Source organism: Limulus polyphemus, unplaced genomic scaffold (genome assembly GCF_000517525.1).
Source record: "Limulus polyphemus unplaced genomic scaffold, Limulus_polyphemus-2.1.2 Scaffold1378, whole genome shotgun sequence".
Lineage (NCBI taxonomy): Eukaryota > Metazoa > Arthropoda > Merostomata > Xiphosura > Limulidae > Limulus > Limulus polyphemus.
The window spans coordinates 202,593-226,960 of NW_013666988.1; the positions used below are offsets into that span (position 1 = coordinate 202,593).

The following is a 24,368-nucleotide window of genomic DNA, read 5'->3' on the forward strand; positions in this document are numbered from 1 at the left end:
ATCAATGTAAATAGTACAATCGCTGTACTGCATAGCTTCTACATGATCCAGGGCAAGAGAAATAGCATACAATTCGGAAGTGAACACAGAAACTGTAGAGGGGATCCTACGAGCAACTACCGAGCCACAGCAAACCATGGTAGACCTACAGAGTCACCAAATTTCGAACCATCTGTGTAAATAGGAAGAGGAGAATGACTCGAAAGATGTTCAACAAAAAGAAGACAGTACTTCCAATCGGGAGTATCTGCCTTCTTCATATGACTCAAGGAAAGGTCACAGGCAGGGATGGTAATAAGTCATGGCAGAATGGGCTGATCATTGGGGACAGGAATTTCAGACCATCTGTTCTGAAAGAGCATAGCCCACCAAGGAAGAAAGACACAATCCCAGGTGGGATGCTGTGGTAAGAATCGAATCTTGGTAGCATATTGTAGAGAAAGTTCTAAACGATGGAGGTGAAAAGGAAGTTCATGGGACTGGAGGAGTGCAAAAAGGCCTGGTACACAGCTGAAGCCCTAGATGTTGAATGGGGTCCAGCATCTTCAAGGCTGAGGTCCTGGCAGAATCATAAACCAAAGATCCATTGTCCAGTTTGTATCGAATCATGGCACGATAGATCCTGAGCATGGAACATCAATCTGCTCCCCAAGAGGTGGAAGAGAGGACATAGAGAATGTTCAGAGTCCTTGCACACTTGACACATAGCAGCTTGATGTGTGGAATGAAGGTAAGCTTATGGTTAAAGATAAGCCCCAAGAACTTTGCCTCAGAGACCACACAAATAACAACATCACTGAGACGGAGCTCGGAATCGAGGTGGAGACCCCGTTGGCAGTAAAAATATATATGCAACCTGTTTTGGAAAAAGAAAATGTAAAACCGTTTGCAGTGGTTCACGTCAACAAGCTATTGAGGGCAGCCTGAAGCTGCCACTCAATAAACCTTATGTCGATGACTGACATGATATGTGGAAGTCGTCGACATAAAGCCAATTTGTAACAGTTGGAGGAAGGTAGATAGAGATAGCATTAATTTTGACACTAAAATGTGTGACACTCAAGACACAGCCCCGAGGGACTCCAAGTTCTTGTGGAAAGGAACAGGAAAGAGTTGAACCCACACGGATTTGGAATCGCCTCTCCAGTAAAAAGTTCTGAATAAAAATGGGTAAATGGCCACACAACCCATAGGAGTGGAGGTCCTGCAAAATGCCATACCTCCATGTAGTGTCATAAGCCATTTCAAGATCAAAGAATATGGAAACAAGATGTTCTCTTTTGAGGAAGGCTTCCTTGATCAACGTTTCAAGTCGAATCAGATGGTCCATGGTGGAGCACTGTCAACGGAACCCACACTGGGTGTGTGAAAGAAGCATGTTTGAATTGAGGAACCAAACAAGACGAGCATTAACCATCCTCTCCAAGACCTTACAAAGAAAGATAGTCAAAGCAATGGAATGATAAATACAAGGAATCTTGGGATCCTTCCCAGGTTTAGAGAAAGGGAGGACAATAGTCTGGTGCCAAACATAAGGAAAAACATGCTCCTGCCAGATCCAGTTAAAAATAACCAGAAGAATAGCAAGAAAGGCACACCATCTCATAATGAACATCACCAGGTCCAAATGATGTACTACCAGACCGAGGAAGAGCAAGTTTGAGTTTCACCAGTGTAAAGGGGCGATTATAGTCGTAGAAACGATTGGCCCAAAAGGAAAGAGGTGATCACTCTGCCCGAGACTTGATGATCAAAATGGCAGGGAAAGAAACAGAAGTGCTAGATACACGAGAAAAGCTGTAGCCTACAGCATCAGCAATGCTATGGACATCATCAACTTCCTGGCCATTGGAGAGCAAGATGGAAAGAGGATGGGAAGCATACCTCCCAGTGACTTTCCGAATCTTGTCCCATATGGTTTTGGAACTGGTGGTAGAAGAGATGCTAGTAGTGAATTTAATCCAAGACTTTTGGAACTGGTGGTAGAAGAGATGCTAGTAGTGAATTTAATCCAAGACTCCTTTTGGCTTTGACATCGAACCTGCTGGGCATGGGTCTGCTGATAAATTTTACAGCTACAAAGAGAGGGATACTGTTGGAAGGTATCCCAGACCCGTTTGAGCCTTACATGCCTCCTGGTAGGCAGGACTCCACCATGGATGAGGATACCATGGAAAACGTGTCGAGGTCTTAGGAATAAAGTGAGCAACTGCCTGGATGAAACAGTCAGTCACTGCTGCCACACAGTCGTCTATTGATGGCAGACAGACAATGGCAGGATCAAGTTCACAGAGAGCAGTGAAAGAGGGCCAGTCAGCCCAGTCCAACTTACATCATGGCACTCAGGTCAGGTGGCATCGACCACGACCAGCCTCCCTCGAAACGAGAGGAAAATGATCACTGCCCCATGGGTCACTGTCAACCATCCATGAAAAGTGGGAGAAAATGAAGGGACCAGATCAAGAGATCTGTCGCAGTGAAAGACTGACTAGGTGCATGAAAATAAGTACAAGATCCAGTATTGAAGAGAGAAAGGTTGTGATCCGAGAGCAGGCATTCAATGGAACAATCCCTTCCATCAATAGCAGCACCACCCCAGAGGGGGTTGTGTCCATTAAAGTCTCTCAGGACTAAAAAAGGATAGGCAACTGTTCAATGAGAGCATCAAGGTCTGATTGATCATAAGTCTAACAAGGAGACAGGTAGAGAGAACAAACAGTGATGGTACAACCCAAACAAACAAGGGTGGCTACAGCCTCCAAGGGTGTATCAAGCAACACAGGTAAGGAGGGCATGTGCTGGTTGACCAGCAATGCCACCCCTCCACAACTTGTCATTGTGGTACAAAGAAAACTGCCGAAAGGTGACTGTATTGGCAGGTTTCAGAAACGTTTCCTGTAAGGAGAGACACACATGAGATGATAGGAATCAATTAAGGCCTTAATGTCATCGAGATTAGAATGAAAACCTCAACAGTTCCACTGTATCAAAGTGGCCATTTTTATTTAGGTGGAGAACCCTTTGGTTTTCGACTATGCAGTTTTTATTTATTAGAAGGAGGTATATCGACCCCCATTGATCCTGCCCTCGAAAGAGTGGGCAGATCTGGACTGAGGACTTGACTGAACGATCGTCCTGCATCTCAGGGCCAGAGGGGATATCGGAGGCTTGTTCCAAAGGAGAAGGCCCCAGGCAGTCATTGGAAGGAATGGTAGGGACAGAGATTGGAGTAGAGATAGAGCAGTCAACTCTGTTATCCATTGAGGGCAGAAGACCCTCACATGACGTGAAAAAGACTCAGATGAAGGCACAGAAAGGTCTGTCTGGACTCCTACTGTAGCAGTGGAGTGTAGTGCAGCAGCATATGTCCGAGATGGAGTAGGTAACAATAGCTTTCGAGCCTCGGGGGAAGAAATGTTGTTAACAATCTTTAAACACTGTACCTCTTTCTCCTCCACCCACTTAGGGCAAGATCTAAAGTAAGAGGGGTGGGAACCACAACAAGTAACACAGTGAGAGTCCAGTTCATGCTCGTAGGTATCATGGTCCTTGCCACCACAATGAACACACGTCACAGAACCACGACAAGATGTCTTTGAATGACTGAATTGCTGGCTCTGATAACATCAGAGTGTTGGGAATATATGGCCATACCTTTACGAGTGGAGATACAACACACTGAAGAAACTCCTTGGCTGGAGAAATCAGTAAGGATTTCCGACTCAGGGATTTTCTTCAAATCCCTCTCGACGATAACTTCTCGTGAGAAATTCAAAGAAGCTTTGGGAGTAACCTCAATGGGTATATCCCCAATAGCCTTAGAATTCAGGAGAAGGTCACTTAACTGACTTTGAAGAATGGCGTGTATTTTGTTTGCTGTAAACAGGGGGTTGCGAGACGTGCACCATACAGCGATGTCGTCGTCGGCGTATTGTGAAGCTTTTGTTTCGGGAGTTTCAGTGAATTTTATGTCATTCACAAATAATATATAGAGTAGTGGGCTTAATACCGAACTTTGGGGAACTCTAGCTTTAAGAGGAAATGAAGGTGAGATGTTGCTATTAACGCCCTGGCCGTGAAAGTGAATTTTCTCGGGGTATTCCCGTTTCCCCTCACAGCCAAATTTTCCTCATGCTTTGGATCCTTCGATCCAAGCTCTGAAAAGGACCGTCTCATGTTAAATGTAATATCAAAGTTCATTGTTAATGTTAAAATTCTAATCCTTAAAATCTAACCAACTATTCTTAAATCATTTTACTTTTAGTACTTGAAATAAGAACGAACGCACTCAATCTGTATCTCCCTGCTCTGCTCTACACCACTCAGCTCTATGATGTTCTGACGTCACGTATTCCTTAGCCACGTGGTCAACTGCGGCACGGATTCCGCGGAAAGAAAACTTCCGAAGACATCATTCAACTCAGCGAAGGTCTCCTTCTTTATCTTCTTTTCTGCGTCTCCTCTCAGCTCTTTCCACTGCTTGTGAATTCGTCATTAGGAAATTAACCGTGCAAACTTTCACCCGTGTAAGCATTTAAATTCTTAAAAGCCTCGGCCACTTAATTCTATTTATGAAGTGGGCTGAATAGAAGCGGAAGTTTCTGAAGTGGAATGAAATATACTTTTAACCTAAATTCATACCATGTATGGATTGGATGTTATTATTAATACTGACTCTCGCAGTTCTATTTGTTAGGAAGCTTAAAATCCATCTAATAAGTGGGATAGGTATATAATACTTACATAACTTGTATCTGAGGCCGTCGTGCTAAACAGAATTGAAAGTTTTCCTGACGTCCAGGAAGATACCGATTGTCGCTTGGCTACAATTAAACTCTTTGTGTATTGACTCTGTTAATCTGGCTAAATGATTAATTGTTTGCGTTTTGTGTGTCAGAAATCAGATTATTGGATTCAAGGTGGAAAAGCAGCCTTGTTGTAATTATTTTCTCCATTATTTTGCCTATCCTGTTTAGTAGACTTATTGGTCTGTAGTTAATTGGATTACTAAGATCGTTACTTTTTTGGGGGATGATGCTAATGACAGCAGTTTTCTATGTTGTTGGTAAATATCCTGATTTGAAATTAAACATAGTTGTGATATAAGTGATGAGTGAGTCGGAGGCGTTTTTAAAATTAAGTTTCTAATGCCGTCCTCGCTGAGGGCAGTGTTTTTTAGCTTCTTAATACATATTTTGATTTCGGCTTTGGTGAAAGGTTTTGAAATGTTATTGTCTACGTGTGGGTTGTTGCTAACTGGAAAAGTGGGAGTGAAAATGTAATTATAATTCTAAACGTAGTCATTCACCTTGATAAAATGATCATTGTTGAAAATATTAGTGTTGGGGTGGTGAAGGCTGTGGAGTAGTAATAGCTGAAAAGTTTGGCTTTGTCTTCGTCTGTGGTGTTATATTTAATTGTGTGGTTTGTTTGATCAGTTTTGTCATTAGAAATAGTTTTGAACTTTGCTGGGTCTTGTCTATTGTTGTGTAATGACTGACAGAAGCTTTGCCAGGTTACATTGCCCTGGGTTGCAATTAGTTTTTAATATTGTTATTCGTGTTATTCATTAGAGTTTTAGTGTTTATGTTTCTTGTATGAATAAATTCTCTGCGCAAGCGTCTTCTAGTTTTTATGAGGCTATGCATTTCTGTAGTTAACTGCCGGTGATTGATGTTAATATTTTTCTGTCTGACTGGGATGGTGTTTTTGTTTGCCTTATTGTTTGTTTGTTTTTGAATTTCGCGCAAAGCTACACGAGGGCTATCTGCGCTAGCCGTCCCTAATTTAGCAGCGTAAGACTAGAGGGAAGGCAGCTAGTCATCACCACCCACCGCCAACTCTTGGGCTACTCTTTTACCAACGAATAGTGGGATTGATCGTCACATTATAATTATTGTTTGGTGGGACTGGGATTCGAACCCGCGACCCCTGATTGCGAGTCGAGCGCCCTAACCACCTGGCCATGCCGGGCCTCGTTTGCCTTAACGACAGCATTTGTAATTACTGCGTTGTTTTAACGTCGGGTAAAAGTGAATCCGTGATTAGTTTTACGCGGTCACAGTTTGCTTTAGTGAAGTCAAATACTTTGGAGCGTGTGGTTGGTGTTGTATTGCGGGGGATGATATTTATGGTGAATGATATGGGGTTGTGATCACCGCCAATGTGTTCTAATACTTTAAAGCTGTTTGTACATGACTGTGAAATGATTGCAAGATCGAGAATTCTTGCGAACTGTTGTGATATATCTGTGAGTTGGCGTGTTATCATTGATGAGAAAATGACCGTTGCTGTCAATGAAATCGCGAATAATGTTGCCATTACGGTTTGTTTTTCGCAGTTGAATTCAGGGTGTTTCGAGTTAAGGTCACTTAGTATAATTGGGTGCTTGTTTTGATTGATCACGGTTTGAAGAAGGTGTATATCAGGTTCTTTGCTGGGTGATATGTAAGTGACAAGTAGTGCGATTGTTGCGTGATGGGAGTGTGAATGTTACATAAGATATATTCATTGTTAGAGTTTACGTTTAGAATGAGAAACGAGACTTTGAGATCTTTCTTAACAAGTAACATTAATCCTTGAGAATTCTGTGATGGGGTATAGTTTTAACAATGTAATTAGAGAATGAGAAATTGCTTTTAGGTGAAAGAAAGGTTTCATTTATTGCTATTATATCTGCATTCAAATTTTGGTTAAGGTTAAATAGTTCATATTTTTTACCGTTTAAACCACCTTGAATGTTAATGTGCAAAAAGCTGAGCATTTTACCTTAACCTAGAAGCAGCGATGTTGATCCTTCTGTCGATTAGGGTCTTCATGTTGTAGGGGTCAACTCCTTGAAGAACGAAGTAATATCCTGCGGCGTGGCAGGCGTCGTTCAGTAAGTCACACGACGTGACAATATCTTTCCTGTTGAGGCGATACAAGATGTCCACGACGAAGGCTGTGATGCATTCGGCGAGGCTTGTAGGTCGGGTTGAAGATCTTGCACTGTCGGTGTAGGTCCTCAAGTGGCTTTGGTTGAAGATCTTGCACTGTTGGTGTAGGTCCTCAAGTGGCTGGGTTGAAAATCTTGCACTGTCGGTGTAGGTCCTCAAGTGGCTGGGTTGAAAATCTTGCACTGTCGGTGTAGGTCCTCAAGTGGCTGGGTTGAAAATCTTGCACTGTCGGTGTAGGTCCTCAAGTGGCTGGGTTGAAAATCTTGCACTGTCGGTGTAGGTCCTCAAGTGGCTGGGTTGAAGATCTTGCACTGTTGGTGTAGGTCCTCAAGTGGCTGGGTTGAAGATCTTGCACTGTCGGTGTAGGTCCTCAAGTGGCTGGGTTGAAGATTTTGCACTGTCGGTGTAGGTCCTCAAGTGGCTGGGTTCTGGTCTGGTTGGTTGCTGCTCAGGTGGTGGTCCTATGTTCATGAAGAGTTGACGGTGGGCTGTCTAAGCTTCGATGGGTGGGGCACCTTGGGTTGGTCCATTATTTGCATGGGCTACCCTGAATACCTGTTGGCATTCAGGACATTCGTAGTAAGAGGCGGCATGCGGTCCTCCACAGTTGGCACAAGTGGCTTCGTATCGCTGTCTTGGGCATTCAGCTATTGGATGTTTATCAAGTCACCAAACACACATTTGACTCGGGACATTCAAACGGAATGGGTGTGGTCAAACTTCTTGCAGTGAAAACAGTGTAGAAGGGTTGGTTGTCTGGGTCATGCTGGCTCAACTGGGTGATGGATTACCATAGGTTGGCACCGTTCTTGAGGAGATCGGTTGTGTAGTTTCATTGGATAGGCTGACACGTAAAGGAGGGATTTCTTGGCCAGTCCTTACAGATTTCATACTTTCAGCTTTGGTGGCTGAGATGTCTTGAGAATTTAGTTCTTGGACTTTTATCTGTGGTTATGTCCAGTGGGATGCTTCTAATGACGATGATGTGCGTGGCTTCTGGTCGGTGGTCTCCAGGGATGTGGACGTTTAGTTTGGCATTCTGGAAGGCTGAGGGGTCCCATGGTTTAAGGAGCTTGGCGTATTCTGCAGGGGTGTTAGTTTTAATTACAGCTCCTCCTTTGGTTAATCTTCAGACGTTCGTGATCAAATCTTTGGGAAAAGTCTTCAGAGTTCACAGGCGATTTTCGAACGTCTTAAGTTGGCGGGAATTCCCTCTATGATGATTGCTGGAGGATGATTGCTTTAGGGTACTGGCTGGTGGATGTTAATGTTTTCAGTTCTGTGAGTTTTTTACTGTTTGGCTAGTCTACAACTTGGTTTATTGGTGTTGATCTTTTGCTGGATCTCGTGGTGCAGGGCGAGTTATTTGGTGAAACTTGACTTGATCTGCTGAGGCCAGTTTGATGCATCTCTGGAACATGGAGGACGAGAGCTTGTTGCTGGTTGATCTCATACCCATATGTGGTGGTGGTGGTGGTAACCGGAGATGGTAAGCCCTCGGCAGATTGGGGTTTTGGTTCCAGGTCTGGACTGGAACTGGTCATTTTCTTGCTCCTCCACCCCATAGTGTGGTGGGGAAGGAGATATTTGTTAAATTAGTGTTAGGCAAATTCTCAGTTTAAGCACAAAGTTTGACTCAGTGCCCTTTGCTCTAAAAAAGCTAAAACCTCTATAAAAGGCTGAGCCTGGAAAAAAAGCAGTTCTCTGTACATGGTCATGTAGGATACTTACAATTTTCCCACAAAACAGTAGATAGCTTCTGTGATTAGACCCAGCTACATAAAGTCAAACCTAAGGCTGAATTTACCAATGACCTCAATCAGCTTTAGCATGTTCTAATTAAGAACTTCCAAAAATTTAAGCACTTTATAGACATGAAAAACTTTAGGAAAGTGAGGTGTGTAGTATTTGCACATTATAGTGTCAAGAGAGAGAAGTGATACATTCCCACAGGAACATGACTCTTCAAAGTCAATATGCTAAAACAGAGATCTAAAAAATTAAGTACATTCATCTTAACAGTGTTATTCTATTACATTAATGATTATATATTTCTGATGGTAAAATAAATTTAGGTTTTGAAGCACACTTAACACCTGTGCAACTTTTAAGTTATATCATATCCTACTTCTTTAAAGATTTAAACAGTTAGAACATCAGTAAGCAAACAGCATAAAAGTATTACTCACTTATCAGAGTCTACTTGCTAATAATTAAGAAAATCATATGAAAGAAGAACATATAAGGTTTTTTGAAAACCATGTATTTCCAAACTTCCATTAAGTAATTAAAATATCTTTAAATGCTGATGAACAAAAAAGGGGTCATACATTTATTAAAATCCCAAAACACATAAGCTCTATAAGAAGGCCAGAATATCTAAGAAATATCAATTTTTGTGATCCTGTGTTTTTAGCGTACCAGAAATAATAAAATTTACACCTGAAATTAAAACATTTTTTTATTTTTCTTTAAAGGCTTTTTTGGCACAATTGTTTGCAATTTTTGGAATATCTAAAATTTTACCTGTTAGAAATACATACTTTTTTGACATGTTCTTTGAAAACTATCTAGCAAACCTTAAAAAGCCAAGGAGCTACAAATATTTCATTTGTAAGGAAAACACTGAAATTTACAGTGCTATGTACTATTCATTTCCTTAATAACAATTCATAAATTTTAACACATTTCTAAACTTATAATTTACTTGTATTTGTATGAGAACAAACATAAATTTAGAAACATCAAAAATATCCATTTTTGCCTTATTAATTGCTTAATTTTTGTACCAAAATACCTATAAAAGTAAAGTTTAACAGTACTTTTCAATAGAATCCTGCATCATAAGATTAATTTTTCATTCTCATATTGTTTTAGATTATGGTCTTCATAAACAAAACGATTTCATCCACTAAGACTCTAGATCAGTGGCATAAATATGTCCTCACAGAATCATAACTATAATCATAGGGAAATAAATTTAGGGGACCCAATTATTTTTTTATGTACTTACGCCACTGCTCTAGATAATAGCTAGAAATTTCAGCAGATAATAAAAAAGTAAAGTGATACTTAAATGAAATTAGAAAAGTCTTTGTATCACAATTTTCCAAATAAAAAAAGTCAGTTTTAACAACAATCAACTAATCAACCATAACATGCACTTTAATATATGTATGTTATAAGCTGTATATTACTAAATAAGCTGCATCTTTTAAGTATGGATCTAAATGAATTCATAAGAAAAATATAATTTTCATCAGATATATGAAGCTACAAGAGTTTCAAAAGGGTTCTAAACAGTAATAAAGTTGTGTTTTTTGTATATTACATCTACCTGTAGTAATTTAAAATAGAATAAATCATTTCAACAAAAATATCTTTAAAATACCTGTGATATTCAGTATTTTTGATACAAATGGCATCTCGTACTGCACATGGCAAAACAGCCAGATCTCTATGGTTAAGGCACTGGCTGAAACAGATGGGATTTGAAGGGTTTGTCAAACCCTTCTACAGAATTAATTGCATCATGTAATTTTATAAAATCAAGGCATAGAACTAGTAATAATAATAATAATAATAATAATAAAAATATATATATATATATATATATACTTTTCTTTATTCAGATGATAAAAATGCCTTAGTAAATTTTAAAGGCAGTGACTTCTGAAAGTACATTTCTGGTATTCCAAATCACAGTAAAGTGCACCGCAGCTAGTTGAGGATAAGAAAAAACAAAAACTAGGCTATTCTAGATATAATGCATTTGGGTTTGTGAGTTTCAGTTTAACATATTTATAACCTAAATTAATCAAGTATGTTGCTTTCTCTCATATTCTTGGGATTTCAAATATGCAAACTGAGTTATACTTTCTCATAAAAATCCACTTCCCCAGATAAGCTAAAAACAAAACTATTGAAAATAAAAGGCTGGATAAAATTCTGGTTCTGCTATTGTTAAGCATAGCCATCTTTAATTTAGTTGCTATTGTTAAGCATAGCCATCTTTAATTTAGTCGCTATTGTTAAGCATAGCCATCTTTAATTTAGTTGCTATTGTTAAGCATAGCCATCTTTAATTTAGTTGTTATTGTTAAGCATAGGCATCTTTGATTTAGTTGTTATTGTTAAGCATAGCCATCTTTAATTTAGTTGCTATTGTTAAGCATAGCCATCTTTAATTTAGTTGCTATTGTTAAGCATAGCCATCTTTAATTTAGTTGCTATTGTTAAGCATAGCCATCTTTAATTTAGCTGCTATTGCTAAGAATAGCTATCTTTAATTTAGGACTGTTGATAGAAGAAAGACAAACTGTCAGCAGTATCTGTTGCCTATTTGGCTACTTTTAATAGAATCATGGGATTAAATTCACTTTCATAAGGCCTGAAAGTGTTGAGCATGTTCAATGAAATATTGTAACTTTAATGTTGGCCATTTCAACCTATATCCCATCATGATAACCACTATGCCACACCTAGCCTCTACCTTGTGCTAGAAAAGATGTTCATCACATCAAAGAAAAATTCTTTAAACATAAACTTTTCCTTAAGGAATGAGTACAACATATATAATATTTGATAAAAAAGTATAGTACTTATTATAAAATCTATATTTTTGTAATTCAGGCTTATCATTTTCACTATTAATGCTAATTTCCTCATGTATGGAAATGTTTCTATGAAATCAGTAAAAACCCTATAATCCCTTTATATTAAGACTTAATGAGCCTATGTGTTTTTTTTTTACATCTATGAAGTTATTGCAATTCCAAAAGAATGAATTGTTATAATCACACTGATCACTCACTTTAGACAACTAGAAACGCTGTAAAAACTCACAAGTGATTTTTCTGCCTATAAAAATTCTAAAACTGTCATACAAAAATTAACCAATTTTAGTGATAAATAACAATAAACCCCATATTAGCTACACAAAATATTGAAATTTCAATGTAAAACAATTCTAAGATTTTAACAACACAAAAAAAGAAACAAAACAACCCCACAACTCCACAGATATAAAAGGTGTTAACTTTCCTGTTTCTTAACATTTTTTTGGTATCATGAGTATGATTGAGTATTTAACACAAGTAAGAAATTGATTATTTTGTGAATTTTTCATAACAATCAGAAAATGTTCTAGGTATAGCCAAATAATGTTTTTTCTGCAATTAATAGAAAATTACTTGTAAATATTTATGATACCATTTCAGTACTATTCAGTGATTTAACAACATAAAAACAAGTGTTATAAAACACATGATTCTATACATAAAACAGATTTAAGACAACAGTAAATTAACCCATTTTTACAAAATTTAAAAATCCGTAAACATTTTCAACACATTCAAAAACTGTTCAATTACACTCCTATGTTTATATATATATATGCATGCTTCTTTAGTATTATAATATTTAACACTAATCAAAAAGTGGATCATAGTAACTTTATTTTTGTATATGGTTAACTCTGGAAAAATTTCCTCCACAAGTGTAAAAATGTGAGTGTTTGCGATTACTTAACAAATCTATTTTGACACAGGAACTAACAAAACAATTTACCTCCTTAATCTCATCCATTACTAGTGCAACAAGTACAAAAAACAACAAATAATAAACAGCAGCTTTTTATATATGGAATACTATGAGCTTCGTTTTCTATATCGTAAGGAATTTGGAAATATAGTAAGAAAAATTTCCAAATGGTGCCCAGTAGATATGAAGTTCTTTTAAAGCAATGTAAAACCCACTAGTTTTCAAATGGTTTTTCCACAATATCTTTAGCTTCTTGTTGATGAATTCTACCTATTCCAACAGCTGGAGTTCCTAATGGTCCTCTTCCTACATACTTTAACTGGAATAAAAATGTCACTTTATATAGACAAAATAGTAATTATTATTATTAAGAAAACTAAAGTATTACTCACCAATGTTAACTCTGATTAACAGCTGAGTTACACATTCTCTTCCTCTTATTTTGATCAACATTAACAAACTGATTTATACTTCTTTTCCCCCCATTTTGATCAACACTAACAAACTGAGTTATACTTTATTTTCTCCTCATTTTGGTTAACACTAACAAATTGTGTTATACTTTCTTCCCCCCATTTTGATCAACACTAACAAACTGAGTTATACTTTCTTTTCCTCTTATTTTGATCAACACTAACAAACTGAGTTATACCTTTTTTTCCTCTCATTTTGATCAACACTAACAAACTGAGTTATACTTTATTTTCTCCTCATTTTGGTTAACACTAACAAACTGAGTTATACCTTTTTCCTCTCATTTTGATCAACACTAACAAACTGAGTTATACTTTATTTTCTCCTCATTTTGGTTAACACTAACAAACTGTGTTATACTTTCTTTCCCCCCCATTTTGATCAACACTAACAAACTGAGTTATACTTTACTTGTTGTTAAGTGCAAAACTACACAACTTGCTCTGCTTACTATGGGCATCAAAAACAGACTTTTAGCATTGTAAGCCTCCAGAGGGGTATTCTTTATTTTCCTCTACATCTGATTAATCTTAACTGTTTAAGAGTACGTTTGTTTTACACTGTTAATGTTAAGAGCAGACCTGTACTTTCTATTTCTCTGAAGGCTGTAAAGAGTAGATAGTTTCTCAGTAATTTGTATAAGCATGTGCAGAGCAATACTGTAAACATCAAAAAAGAATTAAATACACTAACAATCAAAATTTCAAGTTATTCAACATGAAGTTAAAAATCCTGAAAAATAAAACATATTTTTGGAGAAATTGGCATGATTTTAAAAAGGTTAATACAATTACATTACAGATTTCAATATACACGTTTTTCAACCTCATCAAAAGAAAAAACCAGAGCAAGTCTAAAAACAATTAAAATCCCATCATAAGTCTCAGGTTCAACCAATACTGTACAAAAATAAAAGTGGCAAAACAAGAATGGTATGCTTCGACAATTCAATTCATATTTAATAAAACATGTTGCAACAATTCATCAATTATAGTACATAACTCCTGATGCCAGTGAAACATGAGCTATTGATCAGTATTTTGTGAGACATTACATCACAATTAGACTGATAATTTTCTTTTTTTTTTTTTAATGGCCCTATATTGTGGATTTCCAATACAAAGAAACATAAAGCGTTTCAACCACACACCTGTTGAGCTCTGGTATTGAGCAAAAAGCCTCACTGGCAGTGCAAAAAGGCGTATGTACAGTTTAGATACTATAATGGTTCTTTGTATTGGAAATGCACAGTATTGAAGCAATTGGGAATATTAAACATTTTTATGCAATTGCTTCAGTAATTAAGTACTAATTTAGAAAAAAAAAATATTTCTGTGTGTGGCACACACACACATATATGAAGAAATTGTGTAAGAGAGTTTGCCTACATTGCAAAATAAAGTCAAGAACTAGGCGAAGTGGCTTCAAGAATCAAGGATTGTAAAAAAAACGATTCCCAGCACATCCCTTAGAATGCTTAGAGGAAAAACCCAGTGAAGGAATAGTCACAAGTTTGACAGTGACAAACCGATGATGCCACTACATTAGTATAGAAAATACTGCTAAAAAGTTTACATTAAAGGCAAAAGTCAGGACTCTGATGTAGGACTGATAACCAGAGAAGTGTGTAGCAGTACAAGTGAGCAGGCCAAAAATTTACCAACTCTAACAGCAAACAATCACCAGATAATTTTTGTTGTTGCTTTTGGGAAGGCCGATGAGTTGCAGAAATTAACCAATGAAGTGTCAGACCTACTCGTGGGTAGAGGTGCACACTATTTGGGAACTCATAAAGATACTATGAAAGAATCATTTAAAAACTTATGTTTGAAGCTGAAAAGTCAGTTCTCCCAGCAGATAGAACAGTTCTCTAGGACCACAAAAAGAATTCTACAGTTCCCAGGAGCTGAAAAGTCAGTCCTCCCAGCAGACAGAACAGCTCTCCAGAACCACAGAAAGAGTTCTATAGTTCCCAGGTTCTGAAAAGTCAGTTCTCCCGGCAGATAGAACAGCTCTCCAGGACCACAGAAAGAGTTCTACAGTTCCCAGGAGCTCAAAAGTCAGTTGCCCCAGCAGATAGAACAGCTCTCCAGGACCACATAAAGAGTTCTACAGTTCCAAAGGAGCTGATAAGTCAGTTCTCCAGGAAGTCTGAAGTCACAAGCTGAAGATGTTGAAGCTATCTTCTATTCAGTGAGGTCAGAATGCTGTCTCAACTTCAATATAAGTTTAAATTGCCATTTCTCTCAATCGATTAATGTAGTTAGGGAACTAAAGCAGAATATATAATGTTAAAAGAAAACTTGAAAGTATGCCCGAGTATAACTCTCATAGTGTTTTCATCACGAGTTTGCTAAGGATAATAGGTCACTTAATGAAACTTGTAGAGGAAGTACTTGATGGAATAGCTAAGTATTTGATATGAGAAGTTATGTTTTTTTTATAAGTGAAGAGCTATTAAAATTGATGTGTTTTTGTGGAATCTCAGTCTTGGAGTCAATTCTTTATTCTAACCTTAAGCTTCCTCAAGTTACTGACTTGTGTACTCCACTTGGGACCGTTTTTCTGGATTTAATATAAATCTACTGTGACTGCTGGTAAAGTCAAACTCCAACAGCTAGCCTCCATACCTGCCTATCACAGTATAGACTCAGTAGAGAAAGATTTTAAAAATTATTATCAGTTTTATTCAGGGATCCAATACAATTAGTGAAAAGAAAATTTCATGATCACAAGTTCAAATTTTTCCAAATCTTATTAACACAGTTTTACTACTGATGTGACACAAATAATCAACCTCTATTAGATTACATCTCTAGTATAGTATTTATTCAAACAAAATCAGCATTAAAAAAACATTAAGGTCAGTATCAATTAATATACATTTTTATTCCAACATTATAACACTAAAGTCAACATATTAACCCTAACATATCAATAATACTCTTATGTTTACAACACAAGTACATTTTTGACTAACATATTTGTTTTATAGTTCTTTTAATATGTCAAAAAATTGCTTTCTAATGTTTGTCAGCTCTGGTTTCTTGGCCTCTACAGTTCTATTAAAACTTTTTGATTTTAGAAAAAAAAGTCATGTTCATCTTTGCCTCTGCCTTGTCTGCAAATGAGTTAGCTTCTTTAGTCATACCTTCAATTATTCTTTCTGTGCTACTTTTTTTCTTAACAGATCTATTTTACTATTTAATAATGATTTTTTTAGAGAAAACTTCTTATTCACTTTCTCTTTTTCTTAAATTTTTATCCAAATATGGCTAATACTTCTGCCTTCTCCAGCAGCTGAAGTTAATAATCTTGTGAATTTTAACTTTTGAAATTCTGCCAACACGAAGTTCAGGATCAAATATGATTCTGTGAACTGAGCAACCATCTCCATTGTTAAGTTTAATTGAAAATTCCCTCTCTACATGTTTGATCATGTGATACCAATAGTAGTTGTTGTACCACAGATCAAACTTTACAGTAGGCTGGCTTATTTGCCAAAATTTCATATTATAAAACATCACTTCTTTGTTTTTCCAGGTCAAACTCATCTGTCACTTTTGAAGCAATATTACAAATATAATTGCTGTACAGTCTTATTATATCATTACATGTATCAATGTTACAGTGTTTAACAACAAGGAGGATCTTGAGTAGTATTCTCTTATATATATTTTCACTTAAGTGCTTTGTTGTCCCTTCTCATGCTCCTTGGGTCAATGTTACTTAGATTTATAACTAGAAAATACTTAATAAGTGACTTTTACACAAGTTTTTGTACCAGTTTTATCAAGAATGATATACACAACATCCTAAATTTAGTTTGTTTCTTTGTTTGTTTTTAGAACAAAGCGAGATTGGACTATCTGCTGTATCCACCCCAGGGACTTGAACCCCAAATTCTAGAGTTGTAAGTCCATAAATGTATTGCTGTCCCACTGGAGGACTGAAATTTAGTACTGGCTTATTAACATTAACTGGCTTATAGACATTAAATATTTTCCATTTCTTCAGTCTTTAATTCCTTATTTATCCTGTATACATCTTTGTGGTTTTTCTTGTCTCTAACATCTACTGAAACAAGGGCCTGCACTGGACTCATTAATTCTTGAGCTAACTGCTCAAGATCATGGTATAAACAAAGAAACACCAGTTTAACAGTTCATACAATGATAAAAATGATTGTACCTGTGATAAAGTAGAATAAAAATTATGAGCTTGGGAAGAAGTGTTGGTAAGACAGTGTTTGAGGATTGGTAACTCTGTTTTAAACTGCTTTGACATATTTTCTAATTTTGAGCCACTTGACTTGATCTTGCTCGACAACAGGTAAATTTCAAGACTGCCAGTAGACAAATTTCTTTACAGATAGAAAAGGCAAACAGATCTTGTGCAACAGAAGATCGAGACCATGACCAGTCAAGGTGAAGCCCTACCAGATGTTTTATGTGATGAGAGACCTAATCAAACAAGGAGTTAAGGTAATGTTAAAAGCCAGAATCATTGAGCCTCTGAATTCAGCCTACTATTCAAAAGTGGTAATTGTAAAGAAGAGGGATGGCTCAAACCACTTCTGCATAGATTTCCAGAAGTTGAACTTTGTGAAAAAGTTCAACACAGAGGCTATCACGGCAAAACTAGTTCTTTACCAAAATCAACCTCAGCAAAGGTTAATGGCAGATCCCTATGGAGACAGAATCTAAGGAGAAGACAGCCTTTGTGACACCAGATGGATGTTAACAGTTCAAGAGGATACTGTTTGGACTAGTCAACTCAGCAGTAACATTCAACCCCATAATGAGGAAGATGTTGCACAAAACCACCCTCATTGAGCATTATGTGGACAACATTCTGACCCACACAGCCAGATGGGAAGACCACCTGAAGAAACTCAGAGTGCTGTTTGGATAAGTGAGGACAGCAGGTCTGACCATCGGACCATCTAAGTGCTACATCTGTTATTCTATGTTGGACTTTGTTTTGACACAAGGTGGGTGACTGACAGATAGCCATGAAAAAGGAGAAGCTAACCTGCATACAAGATGCACCAAGCAGCAAGTCAGATCCTTTCTGGGGTTAGTGGGATACTATAAGAAGTTCATCCCAAACTACACTGAATTTACTGCACCACTGACTGACTTGACCAAGAAACTGGGAACAACCCTAGCAGATGGCATAATGGTTTGTTGAAGTCTGGCATTCTAAGGATTGGCAAACTTCCTATCATGATCTTCAACTTCTGGAATTCTTGAACTACCTCTACAGGAAGGAGTTAATCATCTAGATGGACAAACAGCCCCTTGCAAAGATCCAGAGGTGTAAAATTGACAGTGCGAGGATCATGAGGTGGGCATTGTACCTCCAGAAATACTGGTTCTGCATCAAGGCCATCAAGGGGACTGCAAATTTTAGTGCAAACTTTGTATATAATATAAAACAATATTGTAAATATTTTTCTTGAAGAGGGGCTTATTGTTTCAGTTTAAGTTTTATGCAAGTGTTATGATTTATAGTTTATATAGTGTAAGTGTTAAATTTAGTTATTTTTAGAAGTGATAGTTTATCACAGGTTTGTTTACATAACTGTTTACGAATCATACATTGTGTAGTTTAATAGTTATGAGTTGGTGATTGTTATATTATTGCGTCATGTTACTACAACCTTCAGAGTTTTTCTAATTGTTTAAATTGTGTATTATTGCATCATAATATGTAGTAGTGTGTAGAATGTTCTAGACCTCTATCAGGGTATAAATATGCATGGAAAATTGTTTCAAAGAGTGATCTATATTGCGTGATTGTGAGTTTAGCCATAAAGAGTGTATAGAGACAATTTTTAAAGTGAAATTATCACAGACTGTATTGTAATAACAGTGTAGAAAAGAATAATTTGTCTTGTCAAATTGTGTTCTAAAGCAACTGAACCAGCCTGTGTGGACTTTGATGAAAAAGAGACAATTATTTAAAGCTCTGGATACAAGTGTGATAACCAACAGTGTAACGAACATTTATATATGTGTTTGACTTGTTTTAATATGTTATTTTAAAACAAATGGAATGTGTTGCTGTTTGTTTATTGTTGAAATTTATTGCCAACAAGTAACAGACACCTACTGTAAAGAATCCAGCCCATACAAAATTCTGACAAGGACATGGTTGACAAACTTTAGAGACAGTGTGTCAGAAGAAGTAACTTGAAAGAAACCTGCTCTTCTAGTGGGGCAGCCTTTAGGTGACATGTACAAACTTTGTAGTAGTTTCTCAACATCCAAACCTGTTGCCCGTGAGGCATCTATAAATACACCTTGCATGATATGAAGACCACAGGTTCTTATATTTAGTAAATGAACATTACAGTCCTCTTTAGTGATTTTCTCAAGAAGATTATAAACATTTACAATTAATATTGGGAGTACCAAAGTACTATGCATTGATACTTATAATAAGTTTCTTAAATGATATTCTTCAACAGCAACCATAAAACTGTGAAGTAAATCTTAATCACATAATAGGATGTAACCATCTTTATCATTAACCTTCCTTGAAAGCAGTTTACTAAAATATGGTGCAATTCCAAACTGACTGAAACATCTGACATTTGTTTCACTGCATGCACATTTTTAGCAATATTACCATCAGGAATTATTGCCCTAAACACTTCATCTGAAAAGTGTAATATAATGACACTGCACTGTAACAATTAATTATCCATTATTATTCAACAGACCAGCAGGTAATTTATTTATCAGTTTTTCTTTTCAATGAAAGTTTAGGCAGAGAAAAGAAAAATTCACAAATAAATCAATCTTATCATGTGTGAAGCTTCATCATAGTTTTTTTATTAAACATATAGAACCACTGATGTAGTAACTGGTAGGATAATATTACAAAGTAGTGGTAACCAATGCTCAGTGTTCTGCAAAAAAATGTTTCAATTCAACAACCCACAAGGTCTTCCAAAAACACCAATCTCATCATAAAGTTACTTCAAAAACTTTGGGTTTCATTAAATTTATTCTTTTAATTTTTCACTACTTTTCCAGGACATAGCTGAAATATCACACTTTTTCTATGATTTTCCAGGCCTTGACATTTTACCAAACACATTCTATGACTTTCCATGACCACCCTGTTTATTGTGATATATTGCCACAAAAACTGCCAATATAACAAGAATTGTTCAAAGACAGATTATTAGTCCATGTTTTGACCAAATTTTATATTATGTAAATTATTTCCTTTCTTAGTATTCTCTCAAAAATACTTACATCATATCCAAGCATATTACGGAATCGTGGTTGTATGAAAGACCAAGCACCCATATTTTGATGTTCCTCTTGACTCCAAATAAAGTCTAGAAAATAGTAAAAAATAAAGCAATTTCAGTTCACTATCATTGTATAAGAGTTTTAAATAAACACTAGAACAGAAAGAAAATAAAAATGTTGTACTGAAGATAAAGAAGATATCTAATTTAAAATACAATAGTTTTGTAAAATGCAGGAAAAAAAGATTTACATATAAAATTGAAATTGTAAATTACAGCTACAAAGATTTTTATTTAATTCAAAAGAGTAAAAAAAAATCATTTTCCAGCATGTACTTTCTAGATACAGAATTCATACTTGGAATAAAATGATATTGTATGCAGAATTATAAAATATTCAGTAGTATTTCATGACTGTGCATGGGAAAAATGTGTGTCAATACTCTTGTTTGGAAAGTACTCTTAATTTTATGATAATTGTACAAATACAGCTATGTTTGTAAATTATTCTCTGGAATGTTTCACTGAGAAAGATGATGAAAATTTCAACAACAAACTATGAAAAATTATGTTTTCTGTAAAATCTTAAGATGTACTTCAAAAATTAAAATCAGTTTCTCAATACTTTAGTCCTTATTCTGATTTAGAACAGTATAAGAACTCTTCAGTGTGTGTTTTTTTTAAAGCAACCGTAAAACATGTACCATTCCCTTTACTTTTCAAAATAAATAAAGATCATAATCAGCAAAAAATTGAAACAAGAGACTGAACAATGTTAATGGACAACTTTAAGATATTGTAATGAAATATATCTCTGAAAATACTTACTTTTGGCATTTGGATACTTCTGTAATTGTGCTGATATTTCATTGGTTGGAAAAGGACATAATGACTACAAAAATAAAAATAAAGACACATTATTAAAACAATCCCAAACACAACAAAAACGAAAAAGCATTAAAAAACATACAAATGCTCCTGTTTACTTACTTCAATTCTAATTATAGCTATGTCTTTCTTTGATAGAGATTCTCGATGTTTCTGAAGTGCATAGAAGTGTTTTCCAGAACAAAATATGATACAATGGACATCTGAAGGTTGTACACTGAAATCACCCAGCACAGGAAGAAATGTTTTTCCAGGAGTCATTTCTGACAGTGATGAAACTGCTGCTGGATGACGAAGTAGGATTTTGGGAGAAGCAATAATCAAAGGTTTACGGAAGTTTCGGATAACCTACAAAATTGGTAAGAAACCAATTGTTTCTGGATTTCAGACTTAATAACACTTTAGCCAAAAATTATAGTTCATAGCTACAAAGTAAAATAATCTTTTCATTATTCACAATTCCTATTTTAACATATAAGGTATTCAACAGGAAAACTGCATATTAAGCATATAAATTAAATTTAATGAAACTTTGAATATCCCAGTACTTTGTTGTAGAGAATATTTACACAATTTTTTTTCAGATAGAAATATACAAGTAGTATACATAAACACTAATATATGATTAAAATACATAAGATGTTAAAACCAATCAGCAATGATGAGTAAAACTGTAATTCCTATTCCTTGATTCAAACAAAACAACATAGTTAAAATATCTTACTTGTCTTCGAAGTAAATGGAAGTATTGAGCTGGTGTAGTGGGATTGACAACTTGCCAGTTAATGTTGTCTCCATCAGTGATGCCAGATTCGTTGCTGTCACTCATCTAAAAAATAAGCATTTCACTCACTTGTCCTGTTCTATAGAACTTATTATTTCCATCCTTCACTTAATTTATATTAACATTAACAAATATTTTCTTCCAAAATAAGCATTACAATAATTTGTCTTATCGTATACAAATTATTTCTATCTAACACTTTATTTATGTATATGTGAGCACAGCATAAGACAAAAAAAAACATCCTCAGGACATTTAAATAATTATGTACATTCTGTCATTAAACCATAATTTGACCAAAAAAAAAAATCATCAAAGTCCAAACCCTAAAAAAATGGCAACATTTTTTTGCTTTCAATTAATTATCCATCACTTCTTTACAATTTCTTTTTATGTATCTAATACTTTTTCTTGTATAAAATACCAGCACATTTTCTGTAATTTTTCTGAAGATGAAATTCTGAGTTGAATCACTTATTTAAAACCTAAGAATATTCTACTCATGACTCCTCATGCTAATAAGAATAATTACTATTTCTTGTACAAAACAAAATTATTAGCTGACTATACAGGAATATTTATAATATTCAGTACTGGTCATAAGTCCAGATCTAACATGAAAAAAATAGTAATTCTGCTGTAAAAACCTGCAAGAATGAGAACTAATGTTGGCAGAAATTAACAGTATTTCATTTGCTGTTTCTCTATGTGTTTTATCCAATTATTCTTATATAATTACAATAAAACAGTTATTCCATTTATAAATTATATAACATAATCTGCTCATCAACAATGGGCAACATTAAATGTAATTTGAGTAGTCTTGATCCACTGGCACATTTTTATTGTATATATATTTTCTACACCTGATCTAAATTTCCAATAATCTTGTTTAAATTGAGTTAATTATTAGTGAATCATTAAATTGCCAACATCAAGAACTTGGAAGTCTGAACATATCTAAGACTGAGGAAAAAATCAGAAAAATATTTAGAATTAATAACTGGAAGAATAGAAAAATTTAATGATTTTTTATAATAACAAATTTAAAGGTACATTGTTTAAAGGGTGTGGTTCAAATAACAATGAAGCATTGTGCTACAACTGGGAGTTTAAAATCTAGTAACTGAGAGGAACATCCAAATAAGAGAACAGTATGATTAAAATAATTTCACCTCAGAACAATACAAAAAATTCTCAATAATAAATGAAGTATACAATATTCATGGTGCTAGAATCTGCAACAGGACATTCCAAATTGTAGTAGTCCGTTCAAGTTATCTCTATCTCTTTAGTAATCTACCAGTAAAAACATTCCAAACAGCAGAAGTTTATTCTAGCTATCTCTATATTCACTTATCAGTAAAAAAAACATTCCAAATGGCAAAAGTTTGTTCTAGTTGTATCTAGCTCTCTAGTAATCTAACTGTAAGTAACATTCTAAATGAAAACATTCCAAATGGCAAAAGTTTGTTTTAGTGGTCTCTGTCACTCTTAGTAACCTACAAGTAAAAACATTTCATATGACAGAAGTTTGTTCTAATTGTCTCCATCTTTCTAGTAACCTAACTGTATGAAACATTCCACACAGTGTTAGATTTTATTGCAATTATTTAAAGTTTGTGCCTCAAACTTTCTATTTACCTATGCTGATTATGGGACTGATAAAAGAAAAAGTCATTGTGACAAATCCATGTACAAGATGTTACAGGAAACATCACACACATTGTCTCTATGTCTCAAGTAATCTAATTACAAGTAAAATTCCGAATGGCAGAAGTTTATTCTAGTTGTCCCTACCTCTCTATCTAGTAACCTACCTGTAAGAAACATTCCAAATGCCTAGGTTACTAGATAGAGAGGTAGAGACAACTAGAATAAACTTCTGCCATTTGGAATGTTTCTTACAGATAGGTTACTAGAGAGAGAGGTAGAGACAACTAGAATAAACTTCTGCCATTTGGAATGTTTCTTACAGATAGGTTACTAGAGAGAGAGAGTTAGGGACAACTAGAATAAACTTCTAATGTTTCTTACAGACCAAATGGCAGAATAGTTGTCTCTACCTCTCTATCTAGTAACCTACCTGTAAGAAACATTCCAAATGGCAGAAGAATAAACTAGTTGTCTCTACCTCTCTATCTAGTAACCTATTCTGTAAGAAACATTCCAAATGGCAGAAGTTTATTCTAGTTGTCTCTACCCTTCTATCTAGTAACCTATCTGTAAGAAACATTCCAAATGGCAGAAGTTTATTCTAGTTGTCCCTACCTCTCTCTCTAGTAACCTATCTGTAAGAAACATTCCAAATGGCAGAAGTTTATTCTAGTTGTCCCTACCTCTCTCTCTAGTAACCTATCTGTAAGAAACATTCCAAATGGCAGAAGTTTATTCTAGTTGTCCCTACCTCTCTCTCTCTAGTAACCTATCTGTAAGAAACATTCCAAATGGCAGAAGTTTATTCTAGTTGTCC

At 35.5% G+C, this 24,368-nt stretch overlaps 1 protein-coding gene across 1 annotated transcript in view; it reads right to left on the reverse strand.

Annotated features, from left to right (window-relative positions):
* Positions 1 to 11,088: 11,088 nt before the first annotated feature.
* Positions 11,089 to 24,368, reverse strand: part of LOC106463321 (probable 2-oxoglutarate dehydrogenase E1 component DHKTD1, mitochondrial) — a 62,233-nt gene continuing 48,953 nt past the window's right edge. The window contains exons 18-23 of the mRNA XM_013923338.2: positions 23,982 to 24,118; positions 21,836 to 21,940; positions 21,214 to 21,459; positions 21,052 to 21,115; positions 20,225 to 20,310; positions 11,089 to 12,798 (exon numbers count right to left, since the gene is read on the reverse strand). Coding sequence (XP_013778792.1) covers positions 12,694 to 12,798; positions 20,225 to 20,310; positions 21,052 to 21,115; positions 21,214 to 21,459; positions 21,836 to 21,940; positions 23,982 to 24,118 — 743 coding nt within the window. The 3' untranslated portion in view covers positions 11,089 to 12,693. The remainder of the gene's footprint in view (positions 12,799 to 20,224; positions 20,311 to 21,051; positions 21,116 to 21,213; positions 21,460 to 21,835; positions 21,941 to 23,981; positions 24,119 to 24,368) is intronic.